At 27.8% G+C, this 24,634-nt stretch overlaps 1 protein-coding gene and 1 non-coding gene across 5 annotated transcripts in view; both read left to right on the top strand.

Moving 5' to 3' along the window:
• Positions 1-24,634, top strand: part of LOC107168779 (uncharacterized) — a 132,315-nt gene that overhangs the window by 41,750 nt on the left and 65,931 nt on the right. For all 4 annotated transcript variants that reach the window (XM_089218074.1, XM_089218073.1, XM_089218075.1 and 1 more), the window contains 3 exons: positions 900-1,062; positions 7,320-8,293; positions 23,940-24,161. In XM_089218074.1, the coding sequence (XP_089074200.1) occupies positions 900-1,062; positions 7,320-8,293; positions 23,940-24,161 (1,359 nt within the window). The remainder of the gene's footprint in view (positions 1-899; positions 1,063-7,319; positions 8,294-23,939; positions 24,162-24,634) is intronic.
• Positions 15,679-15,751, top strand: TRNAT-UGU (transfer RNA threonine (anticodon UGU)). Its single transcript has one exon. It is a non-coding gene; the product is annotated as a tRNA-Thr (tRNA).

The raw sequence follows: 24,634 nt of genomic DNA, 5'->3' as shown, positions 1-24,634 counted from the left end.
TTCAATATATTAAGAAAAAACATTATGACAATAATAATAATTATTTGACCTAGTCAAATTCGGTGAAATAAATTGAGCGCGAAAGAGTGAGATTATAATAAATTATATCCATGATTTCTATGAACACGTCAGTATTACATATTCACATTAACATATTAACATTATACACTACGTTATACTATCATAATACTTATGATAAAAAAAACCATAATTTTAAGAAAAATCGGGCTTGTGAGTTTTAAAAAATTAAGTTTTTATAGGTCAAATACAGGACACTCGTAACTTTTTCGTTCAAAACATAAACATTTTTTAAACTAAAAACTGTTCACAGATAGAATCTTTTACTTTTAAAAAAGACTATTATATTATTGAGTATATTACAAAATATTAAAAAATTAAAACCGTTAGCCTCATATTCAGCCTATAAGTGTTAGGACTTTTTATTCGTACACAGCATTATGATACTGTATAGTTATAGAATATATATAATATTAAATATATAATATTATAAAATTTAAACGAAACACTTCATTGCTTTGAGTTTAAACATCAAAGAAAAAATAATTGGTACTTATTGATTATTAAGTGAAAAAAAATATATACCTACTTGAAAAGTATTTGTATTACTATATAAATATCTACTTTTTATAGTATATTCTGTACTTTAACTTTGTATTTTTGTTGATGATAAATATGTATTTAACTTATTGAAAAAATTATATGAAAGACTTTCTAAGTAAAGTAATTTTTAAGTTGATGTTTATTTTGTGTCTGCCATTTCAAATATACAAATAAAAAGCATCTTCTTACTAATAATTATTATAGTGGTTTATCGCGCAGTGTTATTATTATTATTATATAATTTCCGTAATATTGTATGTGTTTTTTTTATTTTACAGGCATACTAGAAACCTCGACTGCCGATCCGGACCCGTTGAGCTTGGACCTGAGCCACCTGAGCGTCGAGGAGCGCGCATTGATCCAGAACGTCATGGCCAAGGCAAAGAACATGGACGCCACGGAAATCACACCGGTAGCGCCACCGCATTTGACAATGACCAGGTAACCCGCAGAATTTATATTGGCATTATAAACTTAAACCTAACATAGGCGTGTTACGTCTTTTTGGGTATTAAATGTTGTGGTTGGATGAACTAGTATTCCTCGAATCACGGATTTCAACGGTTCCCAAATTTGCATACTAACTAAAATAGTGGTGGCAATGTAAACAATAATTTAGCTCTGAAAGGATTAATACTGTGTGAATGTACATAACCTGCAGCTATACCTTAATCATGAGTCATTAAAATTAAAATATCATCTTGCGTTGATACATGCTCATTAAAACAAATCGTTCGATTCTCTACATTGTTTGGGTGTAATATTATTTTTAATACGTTGTATTCGTCTATTTGTGGTTAATTATAAAAACACTGTTCGAATGAATCCGGAATTTTTTTTAGTGACATACTTTGTCACGTGGTTTTTCTTAAAATATGTAACACTTCGCTATTGAGTTATAAAACCGATTCTACGTACTTGAGCTTTGATAAATACAGTAATAACTCACCACATTGCGATTCTGAGCATCCTAATGATTTTGTAGTTGTGCAATTGTTTTTTATTTTTATTTTTACAAGTATAATTAAAATTATACTAAAATTATATTATTAAAACGATAATATTTTTTTTATATTTTTTTATTATTATTGTTATTTATTATTATTAATATTATTAAAATAACATTAATTTTCAAAACTTAAAAAAAAAAAATAAGATAACTAGTGAATTTGATATCTTATTATATAAAAAATCAGGAGATTATTTCAGATGTAAAAATTTCTAACAATAAGTAATATAAATAGGAAACACAATTCAAATATTAAAAAATCTTTTCCCAGGTGACCGTACCAAAAAGGTTTTCAATTTAAATATTTTACTTCATAAAAATAGTATAATATATTAGATTTTAATAAATATAAATTATTAGTATTTCCTAAATCATAATAATTGTAAACCAATATTAGTGGGACCTCATAAACAGTGGTGGTTATATAATTATTACATTCTATAGTTATAACCAGGGCTCGGAAGTTCTAGAAAATGCATATTTTTATTGGTTGGTCTTAGGACATTCAGAGTAAAATACAAAATTGTTTTAAACTTCTCTAATGTCATATACGAAATTTTATTTTGATAATATTTGCATATTTGTGATTTTTAGTGCTATTTTGTTAATTTTGAGTTTTAAGTGCTATTTACAAGCATACCTATTTTATATAAAATGAAAATAAACTAAATTGTATTGAATAATGAATATGCTAAAGAAAACAAACAGTAGGTACATTTTAGTTACTATTGCCGACGCACAGGTTATTCCGTTCGTTTCCAATAATTTAGTTATTTTTAAAATTTTATCAAATGTACTGTAGTTATCGAATTCGTTCGAAGGATAAATAAAAAATGTTCACAACAGAAAATGTTGCAGAGCCGAAAAAGTTGCTGCTTCTCAAATATTTACCATATCATATTTTATTAGTTATTTTATTACTTATAACTTATAACTTATGATATTGCATATAAATCCGGGCCCTACTTATAAGTATATGTTAACAAGATACATATTTAACAAATAAATATTAACAATATTTAGTTACATTCAATACATTCAATTACATTATAATTTATAGAGGTAGTTTGATAAATTATTTGATCAAATATAACTATTAAGTTATGATCGTCTCGGAATTATCAGATATACTATAAAAATGCACCCAAGACACAGGTGTAGCTAAATTGCCTATCCTGAACGCCGGGTCACGATATTTTTACAATTGAAATATAAGTAAAAAAACGTAGGTAAGTGACATCCACTTACGATGCTCTATTTATTTTAATAGGTATCTTAATATTTTTTTAATAACAAAATAATTAATATAGTATATAACATATTATCCTAGACTGACGAACCGTCTCCACTGAGAATGGTTTTTCGTATACAATAGTATTATTTCATTGAATTCAAATTTAATATCATCCACAAGAGTAATCTACTTGTAAGGTACTCTACAGCAGAGTGATATCCACTATTCACTTACCCACTTTTTTTTTTACTTTTATTGATTTATTTCAATTGTAAAAATATCGTGACCCGGCATTTCGGTTAGGCAATTTAGCTACACCTGTGTCTTGGGTGCATTTTTGTAGTATATCTCTGATAATTCCGAGACGATTATAACATAATAGTTATATTTGATCAAATAATTTATCAAACTACCTCTATAAATTATAATGTAATCAGATGAATTGTATCTAACTAAATATCGTTAATATTTATTTGTTAAAAATGTACTTATATCTTGTTAACATATACTTATGAGCAGGTAATTTTTAATATTAAATTTTACTGCATTGTGCGAGATTTTAATCGAAAATAGAAAATTAAAAATATTTCATCGATAAAATATTACATAAAATGTAGTTTAAACAGGAAGAAGTAATAGCAGCGAATTCAAGCCTTTGGTCAATTGAAATATTTTTCACTGAAAAATCATGGTGTATTGATTGATATCTTTTAGTTCTGTATATGTTGTGGCAGTATAGCGTGTTAATATGTAAGAGTTTAGGCGTTCAGTTTAAGCTAATCAAGGTAGATATTTACAAACACTCTACCCAATCAACCGAAATGGCAATAATTATCACGGTGGTTGGCCAGCTGATTTGTATTAACTTTTTATATAAATTTGATTGTCTATAAGAAATAAGAGTAATTTTTTTTCTCTTTTTTTTTTAATTCTCTCATTTATTATATTATTTAAATACTTGACGTGTATGCAATCCTAACGACTTAGTAGTATCAATAGTATATATAGCTGCATATTATACTAATTTAAAGTCCATAGAATACATACATGACTACAATCATATTATGAAGACGTAAATCATACTTTGATACCGGAGAAATATTTGCAAAATACACAAAGGTTTTCATAGATTGAGAGTTTGAGACATTATTGTTTTAAAAAGATATTTTTAATTTTTACCAGGCGGACACCGTTTAAACATCCGAGGTCTTCGAATACCTTTATAATATGATTATATCTACTAGAATATGGTTTCACATTCTGTGAAGAACATATTTTTACCATATTTAGGTTCATATGTTTATAATCACTGATATCGTAGTGAGTAAACTAAACGTCATATCGACAAAAAAAAATATTGTACTTATATTTTAATAATAATAATATTCATTATAAAATGTATGATTGAAGATAGCCATGTGCAAATGAAACGTAGAACGTAGGTGTTCACCTACTTATGTAAATCACAAAGTTTGCTTTTTGACTTAACTAATTCATTATACTTTCCATCGACTGACTTGAATTAATTGTTTTTTAATTAACGCGAAAACAACAATTTAAATTTTCATTTCAAGAAGGTAAGCAATTTATTTTGTTTTAAATTTTATTTCATTATATTTCAACCGTTTTCGTTATCATGTCGAAAAATATTTCAGCTTATGTTTTCTGGTATGAATTGTTTTTTTTCAACGATGAAAATTTTTTCTCGGAAATATTATTAAAACACTATGATTAATATAGGTTTGAGTTGGTAAAAAAATTAAGTATAGCCTATATTGGTACCAATATTGCACGTTATATTGTATTTAATTAAATGAAAACTTATTTTCATTTAATTCACTTTTTGAATAGGTTGCAGCTTGACTAATTTGACCAAAAATTAAATTAACTTTTGAATTTTTCTCATTAATGTATATTATTATATTAACTTACCTGGTTTAAAAAAAAAATAATTATAATAAAATCACTCAGTTTGTGAATTACCTCTGAGGGTATATTTTTCTCTTGAACAGTGTTGGCGACTGTTCAACAAAACTTCTTCTACCTATAGACTATAATAATAATTATAATTGCATTGTCTCCGCCGCCGGGTTGAAAACGAATTACAACCAAAAAGCCAATAGTTGTCGTTTCAAGATGGGCGCTTGAAAATTACGCCCTCATTAAACAGGTAGTAAAAGTACTACAGTAAATTGTGCCTGGGATTTTTATGTTTCTAAAATAGGTATGGTGAATCCCCAGAATTTTTTGGGATCTAAAATGGGTATAGTTAATTTCGATCATAGTAAAATGTTTGTGATTATAGTAACTATGAGTTAATGCCTACGATGCCTGAAGATGATCAACTTAGAAAATGTTCTTGCTATATTTTAAATACATATTATATTTTATTTGCTGATTTTTCTTCAAATATTAGGACAACAGCTCCTGTAACGTTAACAGTGACAACTAATGCTTGTGGATCCTTCCACACTTATTTTAATTAAATCTTTTATACATCTCATCCTCATATTTATAATTTTTTGGATAAAATATTAAAGTTACAATCTGAAATTTATATAAAAATTAATAGTGTAAACAAACCGTATAAATTTTAAACACCAAGTACCTATAAAAAAAAAAATTTTTAAAAATGGGATAATTATTCAACAATACAATGTAAAAACTTTTATAAGGGCTGAATATGTGAAGTTTATGTCTTATTACTATGCAGATAACTTATAACTATAATTTTTATCTTTAAAATTTTTAACCTAACAAAAAAATATACAAAACTATTGTTAATACCATAATATTTTAAAAAAAAGTTCTTTTAACCAAGCAAACCAAAAAAATATTTTTGGAGGACTGTGATAGCCCGCCTCATTGTAGTGTCCTCTGAGTAATGCTGAATAACTATCATAAAAATAATATTTCTATCGAGTGCAATTTACTGCATAGAAATTTATGCTTGAAAAACTCAAACTCCGGGTGCAATTTATTATACAAAAATTTATAGCTGAAAAATACCGGGTGCAATTTACAATTTTTTTCCCTTCGTTGGACGCAATTTACGTTTGCCCTTCAAGACAGCGCAAAGGACAAAAGATTCGTGTGGGTTGCTAATTTTTCGACGAAAACGTATATAAATATATAGAGTTACATATTTATTATTTTGTTTGCGTGCTCATGTTTATTTAAATATTCCGAAGAAAACGAAATTAGGCGCAACAATACATAGGGCCACCTGCTGACGGCTTAATCAATAAAACGGCACTTAAAATAATACTGAAATGATAAAAAAAAAAAAATGAAAAAAATGAAAAAACACAAAACTCTATGATTATGTTTGACGCGTTTTATTCGATTACACGTGTAGGTACCACCTTTGGCGGTGTTAATTCAAACATAAATATACACATAAGCAGCAAGTATGGTATTTTTTTTACACTCGTGCGTGCAGGCATAATAAGGGCTTTGCATCCAAATCGTATATTTTATTTGAGTTTCTGGTGTCTAGTGATGGATGCAGGTATTCAGTTGTTCAAACAACGGGAATAAAAATTCAATTCGATATTCAAAATTATTCTATTCGGGTTAATATGAGTAAAATTGGTTGAGTATGTTTCGGGAAAAACTTAATTTAAAAAAGGTATCAAATTTTATTGATCCCAGTGCAGGATATTATGTTCTTCTTCGAGACTTATTTCATTCTAACGAATATTGATGTAGACAATATTTTATAAATGCTAAACGAATTGACGAAACGAAGAGTAATGCGTAAATGTTATGAATAAATATTTAATATTAAATTATTACACTGCCAATTTTGATTTTAAAACGATTCCTAGACAATAAATATTATTGTATGACTAAAATAAAAAAGCTGAACTTGGGCCGTAAAAAATGGTTAGGTACATACAAAACTAAGTATGTATCTTCTAATCAACATGTTTAAAATAAAAAAATCTATGGGTTTCATGTTAACCAGTATAATAGGCGCAAAATAGTGTTAAATCTTTGAGGTGTGGGCCTAATTTCAGGTTTATACCGGAATCTGATGAAAATTCGTTATTACACTCCCACACCCCCCTAAAAAAAATGTAATTTTGTAAAATCTTTAGTTTTTCTGGGGTTAGTTTAACTGTATTTTCTGATGGAAAATTATATATAATTAATAATGGGATTGGAAATTCCCAATACTTTTCAAAATAGGTAAGAAAAATATATGGGAAACTGGAATTTTCACAAAGTTATGGATTAATCCATAAATATTTGGATTTTATTTTGATTTAATTTAAAAATAAATAACCGTAGAGGCCTGAAATTCCCACAAAATATTCAAACAATATAGTATAAGCAATGTATTATAAACATTCACCAATCATATTATTGCATCATTTTTCAAATATTTTCAATCTGTTCGCGCTATATTTTTGTTCATTTGGTTATTATCCGTTTTTGTGTGTTATACAGAACGATGGCGATGACGTCATCTTCTCGAGGCGAAAACGCCACAAACGGGGGTTACACGTCATCCGGTGGTCAAGACACCTCGTACTACAACGGCAACAACAGCAAAAGTAGTGTGCAACAACAACAAAACGCGTCGTATCAAGACCGTAACGTCTACCAGCAACAGCACAGGGAGGGCGCCGGTGGTGCAGGATCGTCGCCGTACTCGCAGCAGCAGCAACACGTCACTACTTCGGCGTACCAACAACCCGCCACTAATTCGGCATACCAACAATCTACCACTACTTCGGCGTATCAGCAACCCACCGGCGGGTCATATCAGCAACACAGTGGTTACAATTCAGCTGCGGCGGCAGCGGCCAGGCGGCACATCCAGCAACGCGGTTTCGACGATTACAACCAACAACAGATGTCACCCGACGAACAGTTGTCACCCGTATCGCCGGAAAACGAGGTATCCATGCCGTATGGAGTCGGTGATGGCGGAAACTCTCAGCAATACCACCAGCAGCAACAGCTACAGTTGCAGCAACAGCAACAGCTACTGCAGCAGCAACAGCAGCAGCTTCAGGGAGAGCGTTCAGGGTCCGATTCTAGTGATGACGTGAGCCTGGCCGAGTGTCTGGCCGGAGGCGGAGTCGAGCTGATGAACTTGCGGCCGATGCCCATGCTGGACGAGAACGGCCAAGTGCTGTTGGACGACGTCGATACCACCCGGATGCAGCAGCTGCAGCAGCAGCAGCAGCAACAGCAACAGCAGCATCAGCAACAGCAGCAGCAGCAGCAACAGCAGCAACAGAGGCGCGAGGAGCAGTATTGCAGCGAACAGCAAGCGTATTATGGAGGCAATGCGAACTCCGCAAACGTTTCGGACGTGTATACCATACCCGAGGACGAGGACGAGCTGAGCAGTCCGACGGGCGCTGACGGTGTAACGAGCCTCCGAAAGCGGCAGTTGGCCAACACGTTGACCGGTCAGTATAAAATTATAATATTTGTAAGTGTAATAAGAATTAGGCGTGGCCGATTTGTTTTGAACATATCCTGAGCATAGGTAGATAAATATATATATGTATATGTCGCATCCACTTAGTGTAATCGTATTTTTCATGAAATGGACATATATTTTATCCATTTCATGAAATGAAAACTCTTATTTTACACTTTTTGTAATATTTTAAATTAATTACATCAATAGATAACTTTTTGTGAAATTGAAATCTTTAAATTTAAAAAAATTCTAAAATCTCTAAATTCAACCACAGTTAAAAAAATGTAATTGCAGTTATTGTTAATCAGAACAAACATAAACTTCACCAACTCGGAACTCAATATGGTTTAGTAAAAGGGTGGTACAATTCAGCAAATTTGAAACCCGCGACATTTAATTTTTTTTAAACTACTGAAGTTAATAATGATAAAGAACTCACATTATGTGAAACAGTTTCTCATATTTCTGGGGGACAAGGTTTTTTAAGTTGTACTTGTAAATGTGAATCAAAACGATGTGCTTGTTTTAAAGCTTCTGTAAAGTGTAACAGTCGTTGCCATAACACTAATATTTGTAAAAATAAGTTATAATTTATAATTTATTTTTATTTTTATTATTATTATAAATAATTATAATAATGTAATAGATTAAAAAGTAAACTTAATTTAAACTGATTTTATTTTTTCATAACAAATCAGAGTTTATTAATATAATATTTAGTATTTAAAGATTTCGATTTCCAGGAAAAGTTATAATATAAAGGTAATTATATTATTATATAGTTGCTATATTATAATAATCTGATTGTATTTTTTCATAACAAATAAGAGTTTAATATAATATGTAGTATTTAAAGATTTCAATTTCACGAAAAGTTACCTATTATTGATGTAATTAATTTAAAATATTACACAAAGTGTAAAATAACAGTTTTCATTTCATGAAATGGATAAAATATATGTCCATTTCATGAACTAAAATTTGACTTACCCGATATGATCGTAGTTCATGAAATGGATATCCATTTCATGAAAAATACGATTACACTAAGTGGATACGACATATATATGTTCAAAACAAATTCGGTATATTTTGAGCACCGAAAAACATAAAAAAAAAAATATATTTTTAAGTCTTTATTCATTACTAATATATAATGATAAATGTACTGAGAAATAAAATTAAAATGTAAAGGTATTTAAAAAATGTGTGTTTCACATTAAATTTATAAAGAATTTAAAAATAAATAAACTGCATTATACAGTTGGCGTAGAAGTGTGTCATTGCATATAAACCGTTGACCAGTTAATTATAATATGGTGAATAGTTGCTAACTGCTTTTTACGAAAACACTGTTTTAAATTATCATCAACAATCGTAGCTCGGTATTCAACTTTTAAAACTCTCATTTGAGAAATGCCATTTCACTGTATATAATCAAATACTATATAGAATACTAAATATATTTTTTAAATAATATAGTAATAATAATAAAGTTCTAAAATAATGGGGATATCGACTTTGAAATCGTCTGAGATCTACCGTTCGATCAATTACGATGTATAACATTAATGTGTATGTTATTATAATGCTGATTATACATGATCTTTTAAATCTTTTGCGACGAAAATGGTGGGCACCAGATAATAGAAGCAATATGATTTCCATATCAATTGTCACATGGAATTTGAAAAGATTACCTGTATAATAGTGATGGACTTAAAAGATAGCTACACTCGTATGTGTTGTCTTCTTACAAAATATGAACAACATAGTAAAGCGCCAAATTAATATAGGCGGAGAACAATACATAACATTATATGAAAAAAGTTCTTATTGTTTCAATATTCATTATTTTGTGTATTTCAAACTTTTTTTTTAGTTCCAATATCGAAAAAACAAAAACGATATTGCACAGCCAAAGTTTTCTTTCTTGTGTGGTGAAAATTTCGTTAGTTTTTACTGCAGTTTTATTTGTTCTTTGCCACACAAAACAGTTTTTAGTATGTGTTACATATTTTGCAGCGGAGACTTACTTTGTAACCTAGCTTTTCGAAATAGTATAATATATTAAAAAGTATATTATGGCAGTCAGTTTCATATTTATTTCTAAAAGCTTCACTCCTCTATAGTTGAAAAATAAAATGTTCAATATATGAGTGTAGAATTTAAATCAAAAGCAAAGACTTTTAGTTTTCATCAACTCCAATACAAAATAGTCTATAGATGATCTTGAAAGTAGTTAAACTTACTCTAGTTAAGGGAATATCTTTTTGAAGGGGGTGGTGGATAAAACTTAAGGCATTTGCTGTTGTTTTAAATTTCATGTTATAAAATATGTTGTTACCTATACTCTTACTAATAACACTTTAATAATTACTCTAACTAATTAAAAATGTCCAGTAATAATAATAATTAATTTTGTTCGATCATTATTAATATTAAAGACTGTAGAGAATCGATCTATTATCGATCTTAAAAGTTAAAATTAAAAAAAAATTTTTTTCTTCGATATCTTAGTTTTAAAGCAAGATATGATCGTCTATTTTAAAATTTATTAAGATATCAAAAAATGCCAACAAAATTAAATAGTGCTTTAAATAAATATGCTTTAAATAGTCAAATAATATTCTTACCTTTAAAATGACTCCAATATTAAAATTAACAGAAGAAAATTGATTATTAAGAATTTAAAATTTAACATGAAGTTTTGCGTTAGTTTAAGTCGAAGACAACTCAACCACTACTCTTGACTCAACCCACTAACCGTATTAAATTCATATGAAATTTTATACTTGCTTATAACGGGGAACGCATCACGGTTTTCTAATAAAAATTACTCACCTAGTATAAAGTGCCTACATGGGTATATGGAATGCAATAAACTTTGTTTTCACAGATATAGCTCACTATTAAAATAAAAAAAATCCTGTTACATCCCATGTTGGTCATTTTCTAAAGTGCATATTTGCAGGCACCCCCTGAAGCTGTAAATTGCGAGTAGTATGTTTTGGTAGGTTCTGTATACCCCGCAAATCCCGCAGATCCCATTACCCCGCCCGCCCTATGGTTCGAGCTATCGCGACCGTGCTCGACCGTGCTCGGCCGTGCCCCCTCCCCTCTCATCCATGTCATGCCCTGCCCATCCCCCTCCCATCTATACTTATCACATACCCCCCCCCCCCTCACCGAAAAAAAAAATATATATATTTTTGAATAATTTTGAGATAAGTAAATAAAATAATATACTCTCCCCTCTCATCCATCACATACCATACCCTGCCCATCCCCCTACCATCCATGCTCGGCCTTACACCCCCCCTCTTATCTATTCCTATCATATACATACCCCTCTATTTATATATATACCTTCCTCACCACCCTCTTCAATATAGTAGAAATTATATATTATATATATTCAAATATAATACATTGAGCTATTGTATACAACTACCAGCGGATGAAAGTATTGGAAATGTTATTAAGAAAGTCTTCCACTTTTAATTATCCTTTAATAAATTCTGAAGTGTTAATAGCCTTCGATAATATTATAAACAATCAAATCTAATTTAAATGATATTCAATTATCTTATTTCGATAGTAATATACATTTAAGTATAAGATTATATGTATTTCAATATAAATAATATTTATATATATTTAATACATATTATGCAGAGTGGTGTTTATACATAACATTACCAATACCAATAATATAATTAGCTACTATATTTTTTCTATTAGCCTAGAAATTTCACATTCAAACAAAACTCATTAGAAAAATTACATTATTATATTTATATTAACATGATAGATCAAGTTTTCTAATATCTTAACTGTAGATATCAATATGTTATGATAAACCTATTATGAAAAATAGATATACCATATACTTTAACACTATGTAACGAGGTCAGATATAAGAGGGCTGATTTCCTATCATATACATACAACCTCCTCCTAAAAATCCTCTTCCATTCTCCTATCAATATACGGTCTTACGCTTACCTCCTCCAATCCATAAATAGTCTTACCCCTCTTATTCATGTTTATTATAGAAAATATACTATATTATTATACATATCCATACTCTACAATCTACCTATACCTATCTGATTGATGATATACTTCGCGATCGAGTTCATGTGTAAATAAATAATATCGAGTATTATTCATATTTAATTAAATAATATTGAGTATAATATCTATTATGTAAATTCGAATATAATATTATATTAGTATAATTTATATTGATATTTTATTATGAAAGTGTATCACTTTTAATTATCCTTTAATAACTGTTGGAGGGGTAATAGCTATCGATAATATATTATAAACGATGGATTCTAATTTAAATCATATTCGATTTTCTTCTCTCAAAAATAATATATACCTACATAGGAGAAAAATTATATTTAACTATCATATAAATATATTACACTTTTAATTTTAATGATATGTGAAATATCTCTCTATAATGTAATGATTAAGCATTATGTAGGTATATGTTACTATAGGTATCACACATTGATATATTATATACAACTAGTTGGAATAAAACTCTTGAAAATGTTATTACAGACTGTGAAAAATTGTTTTTACTTATATAATTATCCTTTAATAACTAACAAAGTTTTAATAATCAGTAATAATATTATAAAACAATCGAATCTAATTTAAATGATGTTCGATTATCTTCTATCGAAAGTAATATGTTCTTAAGTGAAAAATTATATTTAATTATCAGTTAAATATATTACATTTAAATAATATATTGTTCATGAGTATCAAAAATTAAATATATTATTATGAGATGTGAAAGTTTAGTTAAACTTTCAATTAATCTTTAATGTCTGTTGAAATGTTAACAGTTTAAACGTTATTATATCTATAATATTCATATTTAAATTAATAACATCATCTTATAATTATTATAGCTACTATTATAATATTTCCAATCAGAATACATATGTAATATTGAGTATTACCCCTTCAAACTTTGAAGGAATATCCATACTAAAGTAATAATATATTAGTATTCATTTTTTTATAATTAAAATAATACAGTAAAACCTTTAAAAAAAAAAAATTAATTTAAGTATATCAGAGTCTTTGACGACATCATCAGTGACGCCGGTGATCACGATGATAGTAAAATCCCCCCCAGATACCTCCGAGTAATGATCGTTAATAGATTTAGTATAATACCACCATATTTTATAGTAATATTATAGTATAATGAGTTATTTTTAAGGGCTATAACAATACTTAAAATAACTCTAAAATAACTGTGTTTAGTCCACAGCTATTTTTGTGTAGATAACCATGGTTTAGTCTAAACCAGTAAGCGCATAGCTGGTCTATATACGTTTTCATAAAAGCTTGCTATTCGTGATTACATTGGATTATTATTTTATTCGCGATACTCGAAAAGTGTTAGATATTCGATCGGCTAACACGCTAGCTGATGCACTCTTATTTCCTAATAAATGGTTTGGGAATATATGTTATAAATGCTCTTTCACCCACCCTAATTATCGATTTGAATACAAAAAAATGTTAGAAATATATCCTTTAATTAATCACGATACATATATGTTTATAATAAATAATTGTCTTAAATAAACTAATGATTGTTAATTAATTCACTAGTATTTAATTTAATATAACCTTTATATAAAATTTATATACCTATAATTTCTATTAACCTTAATAAATCTTTTCTTAATAATTTTTCCATTATATATATTGTAATATAATGATTTTTTCATTAAATTATTATTATTATTATTATTATTATTATTATTAGTATTATTCTATGTATTATAATATCTAAATATAAATATTTTATACCAAACCACTCTACACATCTATTTTACACATAGATATTAAATGTTTTACAATATGGGGGGGGGGGATCTCGTGTTAAAATTTAATGTATGATAATATATCACTATTAAGATATATTAGAAGATAGAAAACAAAACAATTAAAACATCATTTCAAACTTAACTTAACCTACTAAATAGCTTATTAGTTAATCATCTTATACATATACATTTAATCATCAATGGTTTAGAATCAGGTTTAAGTTATAATGTGTGCTAAGTACTCGAAAGATTGATAAGTTGATTAATGTTTGAAAAATCACTCGTGAATACTTATAAAAAATTGAATGATTGAAATAATCGATCGGCTCAATAGGTATAGTGATACAGATATAGGTATGTATGAATGTATGTATATAGGTATATTTGTATGAATTATACTATATTATAAGATAAAAAACATACATGAAAGTGAGTAAATATATTTGTAAGATAATATGAGTGTTATTATTTAGATGTAAATAGCATCATGTTAGTGATATGATTACCATCATTTAGATATCTATGATAAGATAACACCTTACATGTATATGATCGATATATATGAGAGTGATGGAGGGTGAGGTGAGGATCAACATGTAAGTGATAAGCTTAGGTTTATATTATAAGATAAAACATACATGGAAGCGAGTAAATATATTTGTAAGATAATATAGTTGTTATTATTTAGAAGTAAATAGCATCATGTTGATGATATGATTACCATCATTTAGATATTTATAATAACACTCCACATGTATATGATAGATATGTATGTGAGAGAGATGGGGGATGAAGTAAGAATCAACATGTAAGTGATAAGCTTAGGTTATATTTAAATATATTTATTATTATCATATTTTCTAAGTATATAAATTTTTCGTATAATGTAGAATATAATATTATTATCTCATTTAGATCCTATGATTCTATATATTTTAATATGATATCCTTTTCATATACCACCATTCATATCTCTAATAATATATACATGATGGTTTTATTATTTCATTATAGTATAAAATATGTAAGTATCATGTGTATATATATAATACATATACATATATATTATATGTGTAGAGTTTTCCATAGCATTAAGATATTTTTAAATATATATATATATATATCATATTATTGTAAAAATATCATATCATATTAAAATAAATGTTTAAGAATTTAAGGTATGTGATTATGTATGATAGTATAAAATTTATGTAGGTATAATTATATAGTAACTTCATATTTCCAAGTAATGAATTATTTCAAAAAACTTATCTGTACTATGTTTGATTATGTATTTATATATACATATATATATAATATATATATATATATATATATATATATATAATATATTTAAATGTATATGTAATCTTCATATTATGTATGATAATAAATCTATATTTAGAATCTATAGATGTATGTATGTATGTATATATATATAAAAGTCATAGTTCGGTATAGTGGATATACTTGAAATTTAGTCACTTTTTGATATATAGCCTCTATAGTTCAGTGGTTAGAGCATTGGTCTTGTAAACCAGAGGTCGGAAGTTCAATTCTCTCTGGAGGCATGACATTTATTTTTTACTATAAGGTTGAATGAGGATTATGTGTAAATTCAGATGAGTACTGCTTACATTTAAACTTAATGATAATCTTTAAAATGGAAATAAAATGAAAGTTATATTTGATATAGTGAAATAATAAACACTTTGAAATATTGTTAAGTAAGAACATTGTAAATATCGATTTTAAAACTTAATATTATTTCAATAAATGAAAACATGTATAATATATATCATATCTTTTTTTTTTTTTAATTTCATATAAATTGTTAATTCATTACAATTATTGAAACGAGTTTGCTCTTTTTATTCTGTGTAATGATCTTGGAAAAGTAGCGTACGTTAGCGGATGAGGTGAGTATTGTGTGTTGAAAAAATCAGGACCATCATTAGCATCAAATGATTGGAGTAGATCATGAATTGAATCGTATGACTGAAAAAGTATACAAATATAAAATAATTATAAATTTTATTATTATTATTTTATAAATTACCTCTGCTTTGAAGACACCTCCTTCCTCATTTTGTGTATCAAATGTATTGTCTATCATGATGTTTGTTGGTGAGGTTGGTGAAGTCGCATTTCCATTAAATAGCTAAAAATAATTAATTTATTATTATTTTTTATAAGAGGTATAAATATATTTTTTAACATACCTCTGATGACGTCATCTCCCTATTCCAACGTTGTATCGAATGTTCTGCTAATTGTGTATATCCAAACATTTTGAGTTGACTGATGAAATTAACATCATGCTTAGGACTATTTTCAATAATATGATCATCATGTATATTTTTAATAAATATAATCATTTCTTCACTCGTTCTTGGTATGGATTCCATTTTACTAAGTTCTCTATCGAGATACTCGGTAAATATTTCAAATTGATTTAAGATGATTGGTTGTATGATAGTTGATTTTCGTATAATTGTTTCAGAAATACACCATTTTAGACATTGATGTCGTATGAGTTTAAGTAAATATCAATTCAAATCAATTACCTAATTGTTGTATGACTTTGTAACGCATTACAAACTCCATGGACGTTAACCAATCGTGTTTCATACAAGTAAGTTTCATAGAATTTTTCGAGTGAATCATTATATTTTATTTGATAACCATGACTCTCATTATTGAGTTCAGGAATCCGATAAAGGTAAGTCACAACTGAAAATGTATTTCGTACGTCTGTAAGACAAACTTCTTGTCTATCAAATAAAATATAATGATAACAAAAACAACATTCAAAATCTTTGGGTACATATTTGAGTTTTGTTTGCAGGTTTTGATGTTATCTTCTTCAATCTATAACATAAGAATAGTTATTAATTATTATTGTTTTCACTCGAAAAATTCTATGAAACTTACTTGTATGAAACACGATTGGTTAACGTCCATGGAGTTTGTAATGCGTTACAAAGTCATACAACAATTAGGTAATTGATTTGAATTGATATTTACTTATATAATAATAATTAAGGTTGTCATGTTCCTAATATTTGTTGTTAGCCAGTATAAGGTTGTTTGAGCAATAATATTATTAACATATTTTTTAATGAGTGTATATTATTTTATATATATTTTTTTTTTCAATCAACATTTTCGAAGGACTTATAAGGTAAGGGTAATGAATAGGACTTGATACACAACGTTATTATTTGAATATATATACATATATATTTTATTTACAATTTAAAGCTTTAAACAAATATTTATCTTCATGTTAATAGAAGTTAATAGAAATCGTAGCAATGTGATTTAAATTTCATACTAAGATGTTAAGAAACTGAGCATATCACTCATTCTCTAAAAGGTGTGATGAGGAATAATATGTTATATAGTATACTATACACTCAATGTATAGCGTGTTTTCATGATATTTTTAGAAATAATCAACACAAATTACGTAATATAACGCTAAAAGTTTAATATTATTACTAACGGAATAGTTAATATATATCACGTTAAGATACGAGATTTCATTTGAGGTGGTGCATATAATTATCCAACAGACATACCTGTATATCGAACCTACACAGACTGAGAGAAAAATGGTATGTAATTTTTTATTTTGTTTTGTTTCATGATAGGAAATAATTCTATCCCCATAATTAATGGTTTCTAACTACTTTCATAATTAGAAGAATTGACGGGTGACACCACTCCAGACATTTCAACGTGTAGGAAAATCATGAATTCATCGTCAGAGAGTCAGGAGATAAGAAACTCCATAATATTCGATCTATAAACGTGTAATGGTAAACTATATAATGGCTAAGAGGAGGGAACTATATCGTTATAATAATTATCCCTTAAACTATATCAGGAGTGGTATGTCAACGAATCGATGTGTGTATGAAAAAATGTGCACACGTACGCATACCGCTCCTGATAAGAGGTGGATTAATATCTATCGTGAGGGAATTAATAAAGAAATAAATTTAAAACTGGGTCCTGCCTCTTCGATATTAACAGATTATCATTTTATTCGCGATACTCGGAGATTACTTGATGTTCAACTGGCTGTCCGCTAGCCGATGCACTTGTATATTCAAATAAGCGGTGAGGTTATTTATGTAATAAATGCTCCTTCACCCACCCACAATATCCATTCGAATATATAATTTTTTTAGAAATATACCCATTAATTAACTAAATAAGTTTATAATAAATAATTGCTTTAAAATATAATCTATTTGTTAATTAATTCATAAGTATTTAACATTATTTAGTATATAGTTGAAATTTATATATATGTAATTTATAATTTCTATTAATCCACATTATCTTAATAATCATCCTATTGTATATTTTTAATACCTTTAACATTGTTAAAAAAATAATATATTACGATATTTTTATATTTAGTTGATATACAATCCATAACATGTATTGTAAAATCGATTAAATTGTTTTAATTATATTTATATTATATTATATCTCGTGTATATAGTAAAAAATATTTTATTCGAAATACTTCTTAGTATTTATATGATATATTGGTAATAAAGGTCTAATATTGTTAAGTTAATATTATTTTATCAAGTATGAATATTCTTCCTAAGTTTGAAGTGTAATATTTAGTATTTTCTATAACTTCTAATTGAAAATATTATAATAGTGAGTAGGTATTTACAATTATCGGACGGTGTTATTAATTCAATATGTCGACGAATCGACGTGTGTATGAAAAAATGCATACACGTACTCATACCGCTCCTGATAAGAGGTGGATTAATATCTATCGTCAAGAAATTAATAAAGAAATTAATTCAAAGGTGGACCCTACCTCTTTGATATTAGTAGATTATCATTTTATTCGCGATACTCGGAGATTACTTGATGTACAACTGACTGTCACGCCAGCCGATGAACTTGTATATTCGAATAAGGGGTGAGGTTATTTATGTAATAAATGCTCCTTCACCCACCCACGGTATCCATTCGAATATATAAAATGTTTAGAAATATACCCATTAAAGAACTATTCGACATATAAGTTTATAATAAATAATTGCTTCAAAATATAATTATAAAAAATATAATAATTGTTAATTAATTCATAAGTATTTAACATTATTTAGTATAGAGTTTAAATTTATATATATAAATAATTTATATTAATCGACATTGTCTTAATAATCACCACATTGTATGTATGTTTAATACCTTTAACATTGTTAAAAATATATATATATATATTACGATATTTTCATGTCTAGATAGTTTCTACATGATCTATGATATGTAATGTATATCGATTAAATTGTTTTAATTAAATGTATATATTGTGTCTCGTGTATATAGTAAAATATATTTTATTTGAAATATTCCTTCTCAGTATTTATACGATACATCGGTAATAGAGGTCTAATATTATTAAGTTAAAATTATTTTATCAAATAAAAAAATAACATTGTATATTATTACTTTAGTATGAATATTCTTCCTAAGTTTAAAGTGTAATATTTAGTATTTTCTATGACTTCTAATTGAAAATATTATAATAGTGAGTAGCTCCATACAATAATTATTGTACGGTGTTATAAATTTAATATGAATATTATACATATGATACATGTTTTAAAATAATTTGTTTTACCCTATAACATATTATAACATAGTATAAAACTTAGAGAGTTAGCTTTTCAATGATTTTCGGATGTTTTTGAATATATAATAATCTCTAAGGGTTAAGCATATGTTATATTATATACTGATTTCATACATAGAAAAGCCTAAAGCGGAATAGAACGTATAGGTATTTATTATTTTCATATTTATAATGTATATCAATTTAAGATTTTACTACTGTATGTAATATATATAATTTAAAAAAGAATAATACTACTATATAACAATAAACATTTAAAAAAATTTTATTATTTACATTGATATAATAATATCATACACTTTATGTATAATCATTACATCGAAAGACGATCGAAATATCATTTAAATTAGATTTGATCGTTTATAAAATTATCAGTGGTTGTTAATTTTCCTACAGATATTAAAGGTTAATTAAAAGTGAAACACTTTCAAATTTAGTAATATCATATATACTCGTTGGTGTTTGTATGCAATATATTAAAGCGTAATAATATATATGTCTGATAATTAAATAGAATTTTACACTTAGTTAAATATTACTATCGGAGGAAGATAATCGAAGTATGATATATCAGTATAGTAGTTTGAAGTATAATTCTTAAGGTGCGAGTAATGGAGATAACAATTTATTCAGTTATAGATATATGGTCTTCATAGTTCAGTGGTTAGAGGCTAGAGCACTGGTCTTGTAAACTAGGGGTGGGGAGTTCGATTCTCTCTGGAGGCATAACATTTTTTTGTTAAAAATTCGTCATAGTGTTAATATTTATTAAATATAAGTTATACAGATAGACTTTCATATTTCACATCGATTAAAGATTATGAGGTATCGTTAATAATTACTTATTTATATGGTATACATATTATTAATATATTATATAATATCAACGTATGGATATATAATTTAACGATTCACTAAATTAAGAAATAAGAATGTTCTTACTAAACAGACTATTAGTTAATCATTTACAATGTTTATAATAATTAATATTGTTATTATTCTATATTTTAAAACTATAATAATATAATATACATATATCATATATGTATGTGAAATGTTAAACCAACATACCTCATATAATAATGTCTTAGATAACTATAAAGTTACCTATCATTATGTTGAGAATTTTATAATATATACATTTTTAGTGATAGACATTGATGGTAGGTGGGGGTAAGGTGTGATATGTACTAGGTAGGTATAGTATAATATAGTGTTTATATAAATATGATATAATATATAGAAATTCTTTCCTAATATATCAATTGTACGTTTTAAATAGTATTATATTATTTAATTTACTAATTCAGTGGTATATACTAGTCATTGATTGTAGTGAAGTATGGTGTAGTATGATGTATATGGTCGCACACGTACACGATAGTAGGTACCTGGATGGGCTAGGTTGATTAAGGGCTAGTACTCTATAACCTAACCTATGGAGTGTTATGGTGTGGTATATGTTAGACATTGATTGAGGGGATGGGGGTTGGTAAGCATTAGGTATTGATGGGAGGGGAAGGGTGTGGTATGACATGATGTGTATGGTCGCGCACAGTATTGACTCTCATAGACTAGGGAGTAGGGAGTAGTGAGTGTTTGAACTAATAAACACTTTAAAAATAAATTTCGTTATAAATATTAAACGTAAAACGATAAATGTTTGTGTACTGAAGTATACGACTGGGAACATACTGACTGGTTATTAACATTTGTAGGACTAGATACCTTTCGATTTCTAATATATTTAGGTAATGGTAACATTTTAAGCCATGGATTGGTAAAATATTATCTACTTATTTGCCATGTTAAAAGATTAATCCAGATAATATTTTCAATTATTTTAGGATACATTTAAATTGTTGAAATAATAGCTAAGCAATTAGATTTTGTACATACTAACTTTCTAAACGTTAAGTTGATGGTCTTAGGAAAACTAAAATATTTCACCATAAGTGTGAAGTATACAATGTTTTATGTATATAAACGACTCGTTAACTTTACTATGTGTGAACTGTGTTTTGATAATGTCATATTGGGTAGCGATATGTATACTACACATTTACACTCTCACTTAGATGTATGGTATTGGGAAATCATTAATAATTTTATGTTTATTATTATAAGTCGCTAACTTATCACAAACTGTGTTTATATAATGTATAAATAATGTATTAATAAACAACTAGCTAGGTTGTTAGAACAATAATAATATATTGTTTTAAATACTAGTATAATATTAAATTAAATTATTTGAATTATTTAATGTATATTATATTTTTGTGATATACCATTTTTAGGGGGTAGACATTAATGGGGGGGGGGGGGGTAAGGCCAGGCACGTTTGCGATAGCACGTTACGTGTTGGAGAAAGGCATGACATGGCATGGAGGGGAATGGCAGCGCGTGGCATTGACTCGCAATGTATGTGATAGGTATAGATGGGAGGGGGAAGGGCCGGTATGGCATGTGATGAATGAGAGGGGAGGGGGCACGGCCGAGCACGGTTGCGATAGCATATAACTATAGGCTGGGCGGGGTAGCCGGATTCACCGGATTTGCGGGGGGCCCAGAACCGACCAAAACATACTACTATTGCTTCAGCAACTCCGAACACAAGGATTTGACAAACATCGTTTTTAACAATATCCCTCGAATTGCGTAGTGGATTGATCGGTACTTGTCGAAATTCAAGCTCAATCTAAAATATGCTTATAAAAAAATTATACTTCGACAAAATTTATTCAAAATTCATCACCATATGTAGTGGATTAGCTGCGCCTCTGCGGAACGTACGCCAATCAATGTTACGCGTTTCAAACCATCGATAGATATAACCACCGATCTCAACTAATTACTAAACACATTGTCTAGTATTTCACTACCGGATTTGGTACGAAATTGGTCAATTTATTGAAAACGATTTTTCAATTGTGGACAGTATTTTGTTTATATAATTGTTTCGTACTTATAGTTTATTCGATCAACTCATTTTATTTTAAACACTATGTATTGATAAATAGTTTGATATTTTCATCTGTACCAATCATTCCTGATATTAAGAGTAGATAATATGACGGTCAATCATAATTAATAATATTAACGTATATTCTTTTCATAGACGAAAATAAACGTTCTGACTTTCAGGGTGAATTACTCGTATCATTGCGCACAAAATAACATTTTATTGTTAAATTATATGCAACACAATTATTATTGGGATGATTTTCATTTATTTATTTCAAAATACAATTTAAATAACAATTCAAATTGTGAGAACCAATTCGATATTTTATTCTTTCTGCAAAATGTTTCATACAGTTATTCAAACAAAAGCAACACGATAACCTATGGCCTATATATTATACTTTTTATTTTCAATTAAAAACTATAGTTGTCGATTTGTTTAGTTTAAATTTTTTATTAAACTGTGACGACGCGTATTTAGATAGTATACATATACAGCGACAGCAAGGTATTTGACTTATTTTATATAATGGAGGATATATTATTACTTATGCCTGGCATTTAAATTACCTACGCTTGTCTTTATGTTTTAAATTAAATTAATTTTTTAATTTTATAAATTACGATAGATATATAGTTGGCATTGTTGCCAGTACTGGAACTCAATATTAAGTTTGATTTTTTTGGTCGTATAAAAGAAAAAATTGAAAACAATGTTAATATGACGTTAAGCATTGAAAAAAATTATTGAAATTTTAAATGCGACAAAAATAAATAATAAATAATTCTAGAAACCTAAATTATATTATATGTAATACCTAAATTACGAATAATAAGCATGACAGTGTATTTAGATTTTTTGGGGGTTGGAGAGGTGGCTGGGTATTTTCTCCATGGTAAATCCCCCAATTCAACCTATTAAAAATAAGAATAAGAAATTTAGTTCACATGTGAATACATTTATACATAATATACATAATACGTAATGATTATATAAAGTAAAAATTATATTAAATTTAAACATAAGTAACGTGAAATATAAGAGTGTACCTGTAATATGTAAAACAGTTTTTTTTTGGTCCATAAATAATATTTTTTGCGTTATTTTCTAGGTATATCTGGATTGAACAACAGTAGTAGCTCGGCGGCGTTTAATTTGCACCATCAGATAGTTGATAACGAGCGGTTCATGAAGAAATACGCCGCAGCGAATTCGGGCATCACAGACACGCAACAAAGATCGAAGTTGTCGAACGATGAATCTTCGGCAGCGCCCGTTTTTTCGGACCAAACCCGATCGAAAAAACTCAATCAGTCATCTACAATACAATCCGGTACGACACTTATAGTCAAACATGTTTCATAGTTTTATAATAATATAAATAATATTAAAGAAAATATATTAATAAATATAAAATGAACGCGTTTTGGGTAGACACTAGACACTAATAATTTATAACGATTTATAGCGATTGATAACTTGTTATAAAAGACATTTAGGTAAGTCTAAATAAGCATAAAGCTGGACTTTACACGGCGCCTTTCGCTGATTTTGAAATACTTATTTGATATGAAATATTTCATTCTTTATTAAATTTTTTTTTATGCACGATTCCCAAAGTGTTATTATTTTTACATTTTAAACTTTGTTTCCTTATTACTTATTTGTGAACGGCACAATTTTTATTTAAGTATGCAATGACTTACGATCAATAGTACATCCAGACCACTTATTTTTAGCAATATCAATATAGGCACAAAAAATAACTCCTATAGGATGTAAATTAATTATTTTATTGATTATTTT

The sequence above is a fragment of the Diuraphis noxia genome, unplaced genomic scaffold (genome assembly GCF_037042655.1).
Source record: "Diuraphis noxia isolate RWA-SAM2 unplaced genomic scaffold, SU_Dnox_SAM2 contig0001, whole genome shotgun sequence".
NCBI classification, from domain to species: domain Eukaryota; kingdom Metazoa; phylum Arthropoda; class Insecta; order Hemiptera; family Aphididae; genus Diuraphis; species Diuraphis noxia.
This window is presented reverse-complemented; position numbering and strand designations above follow the sequence as displayed.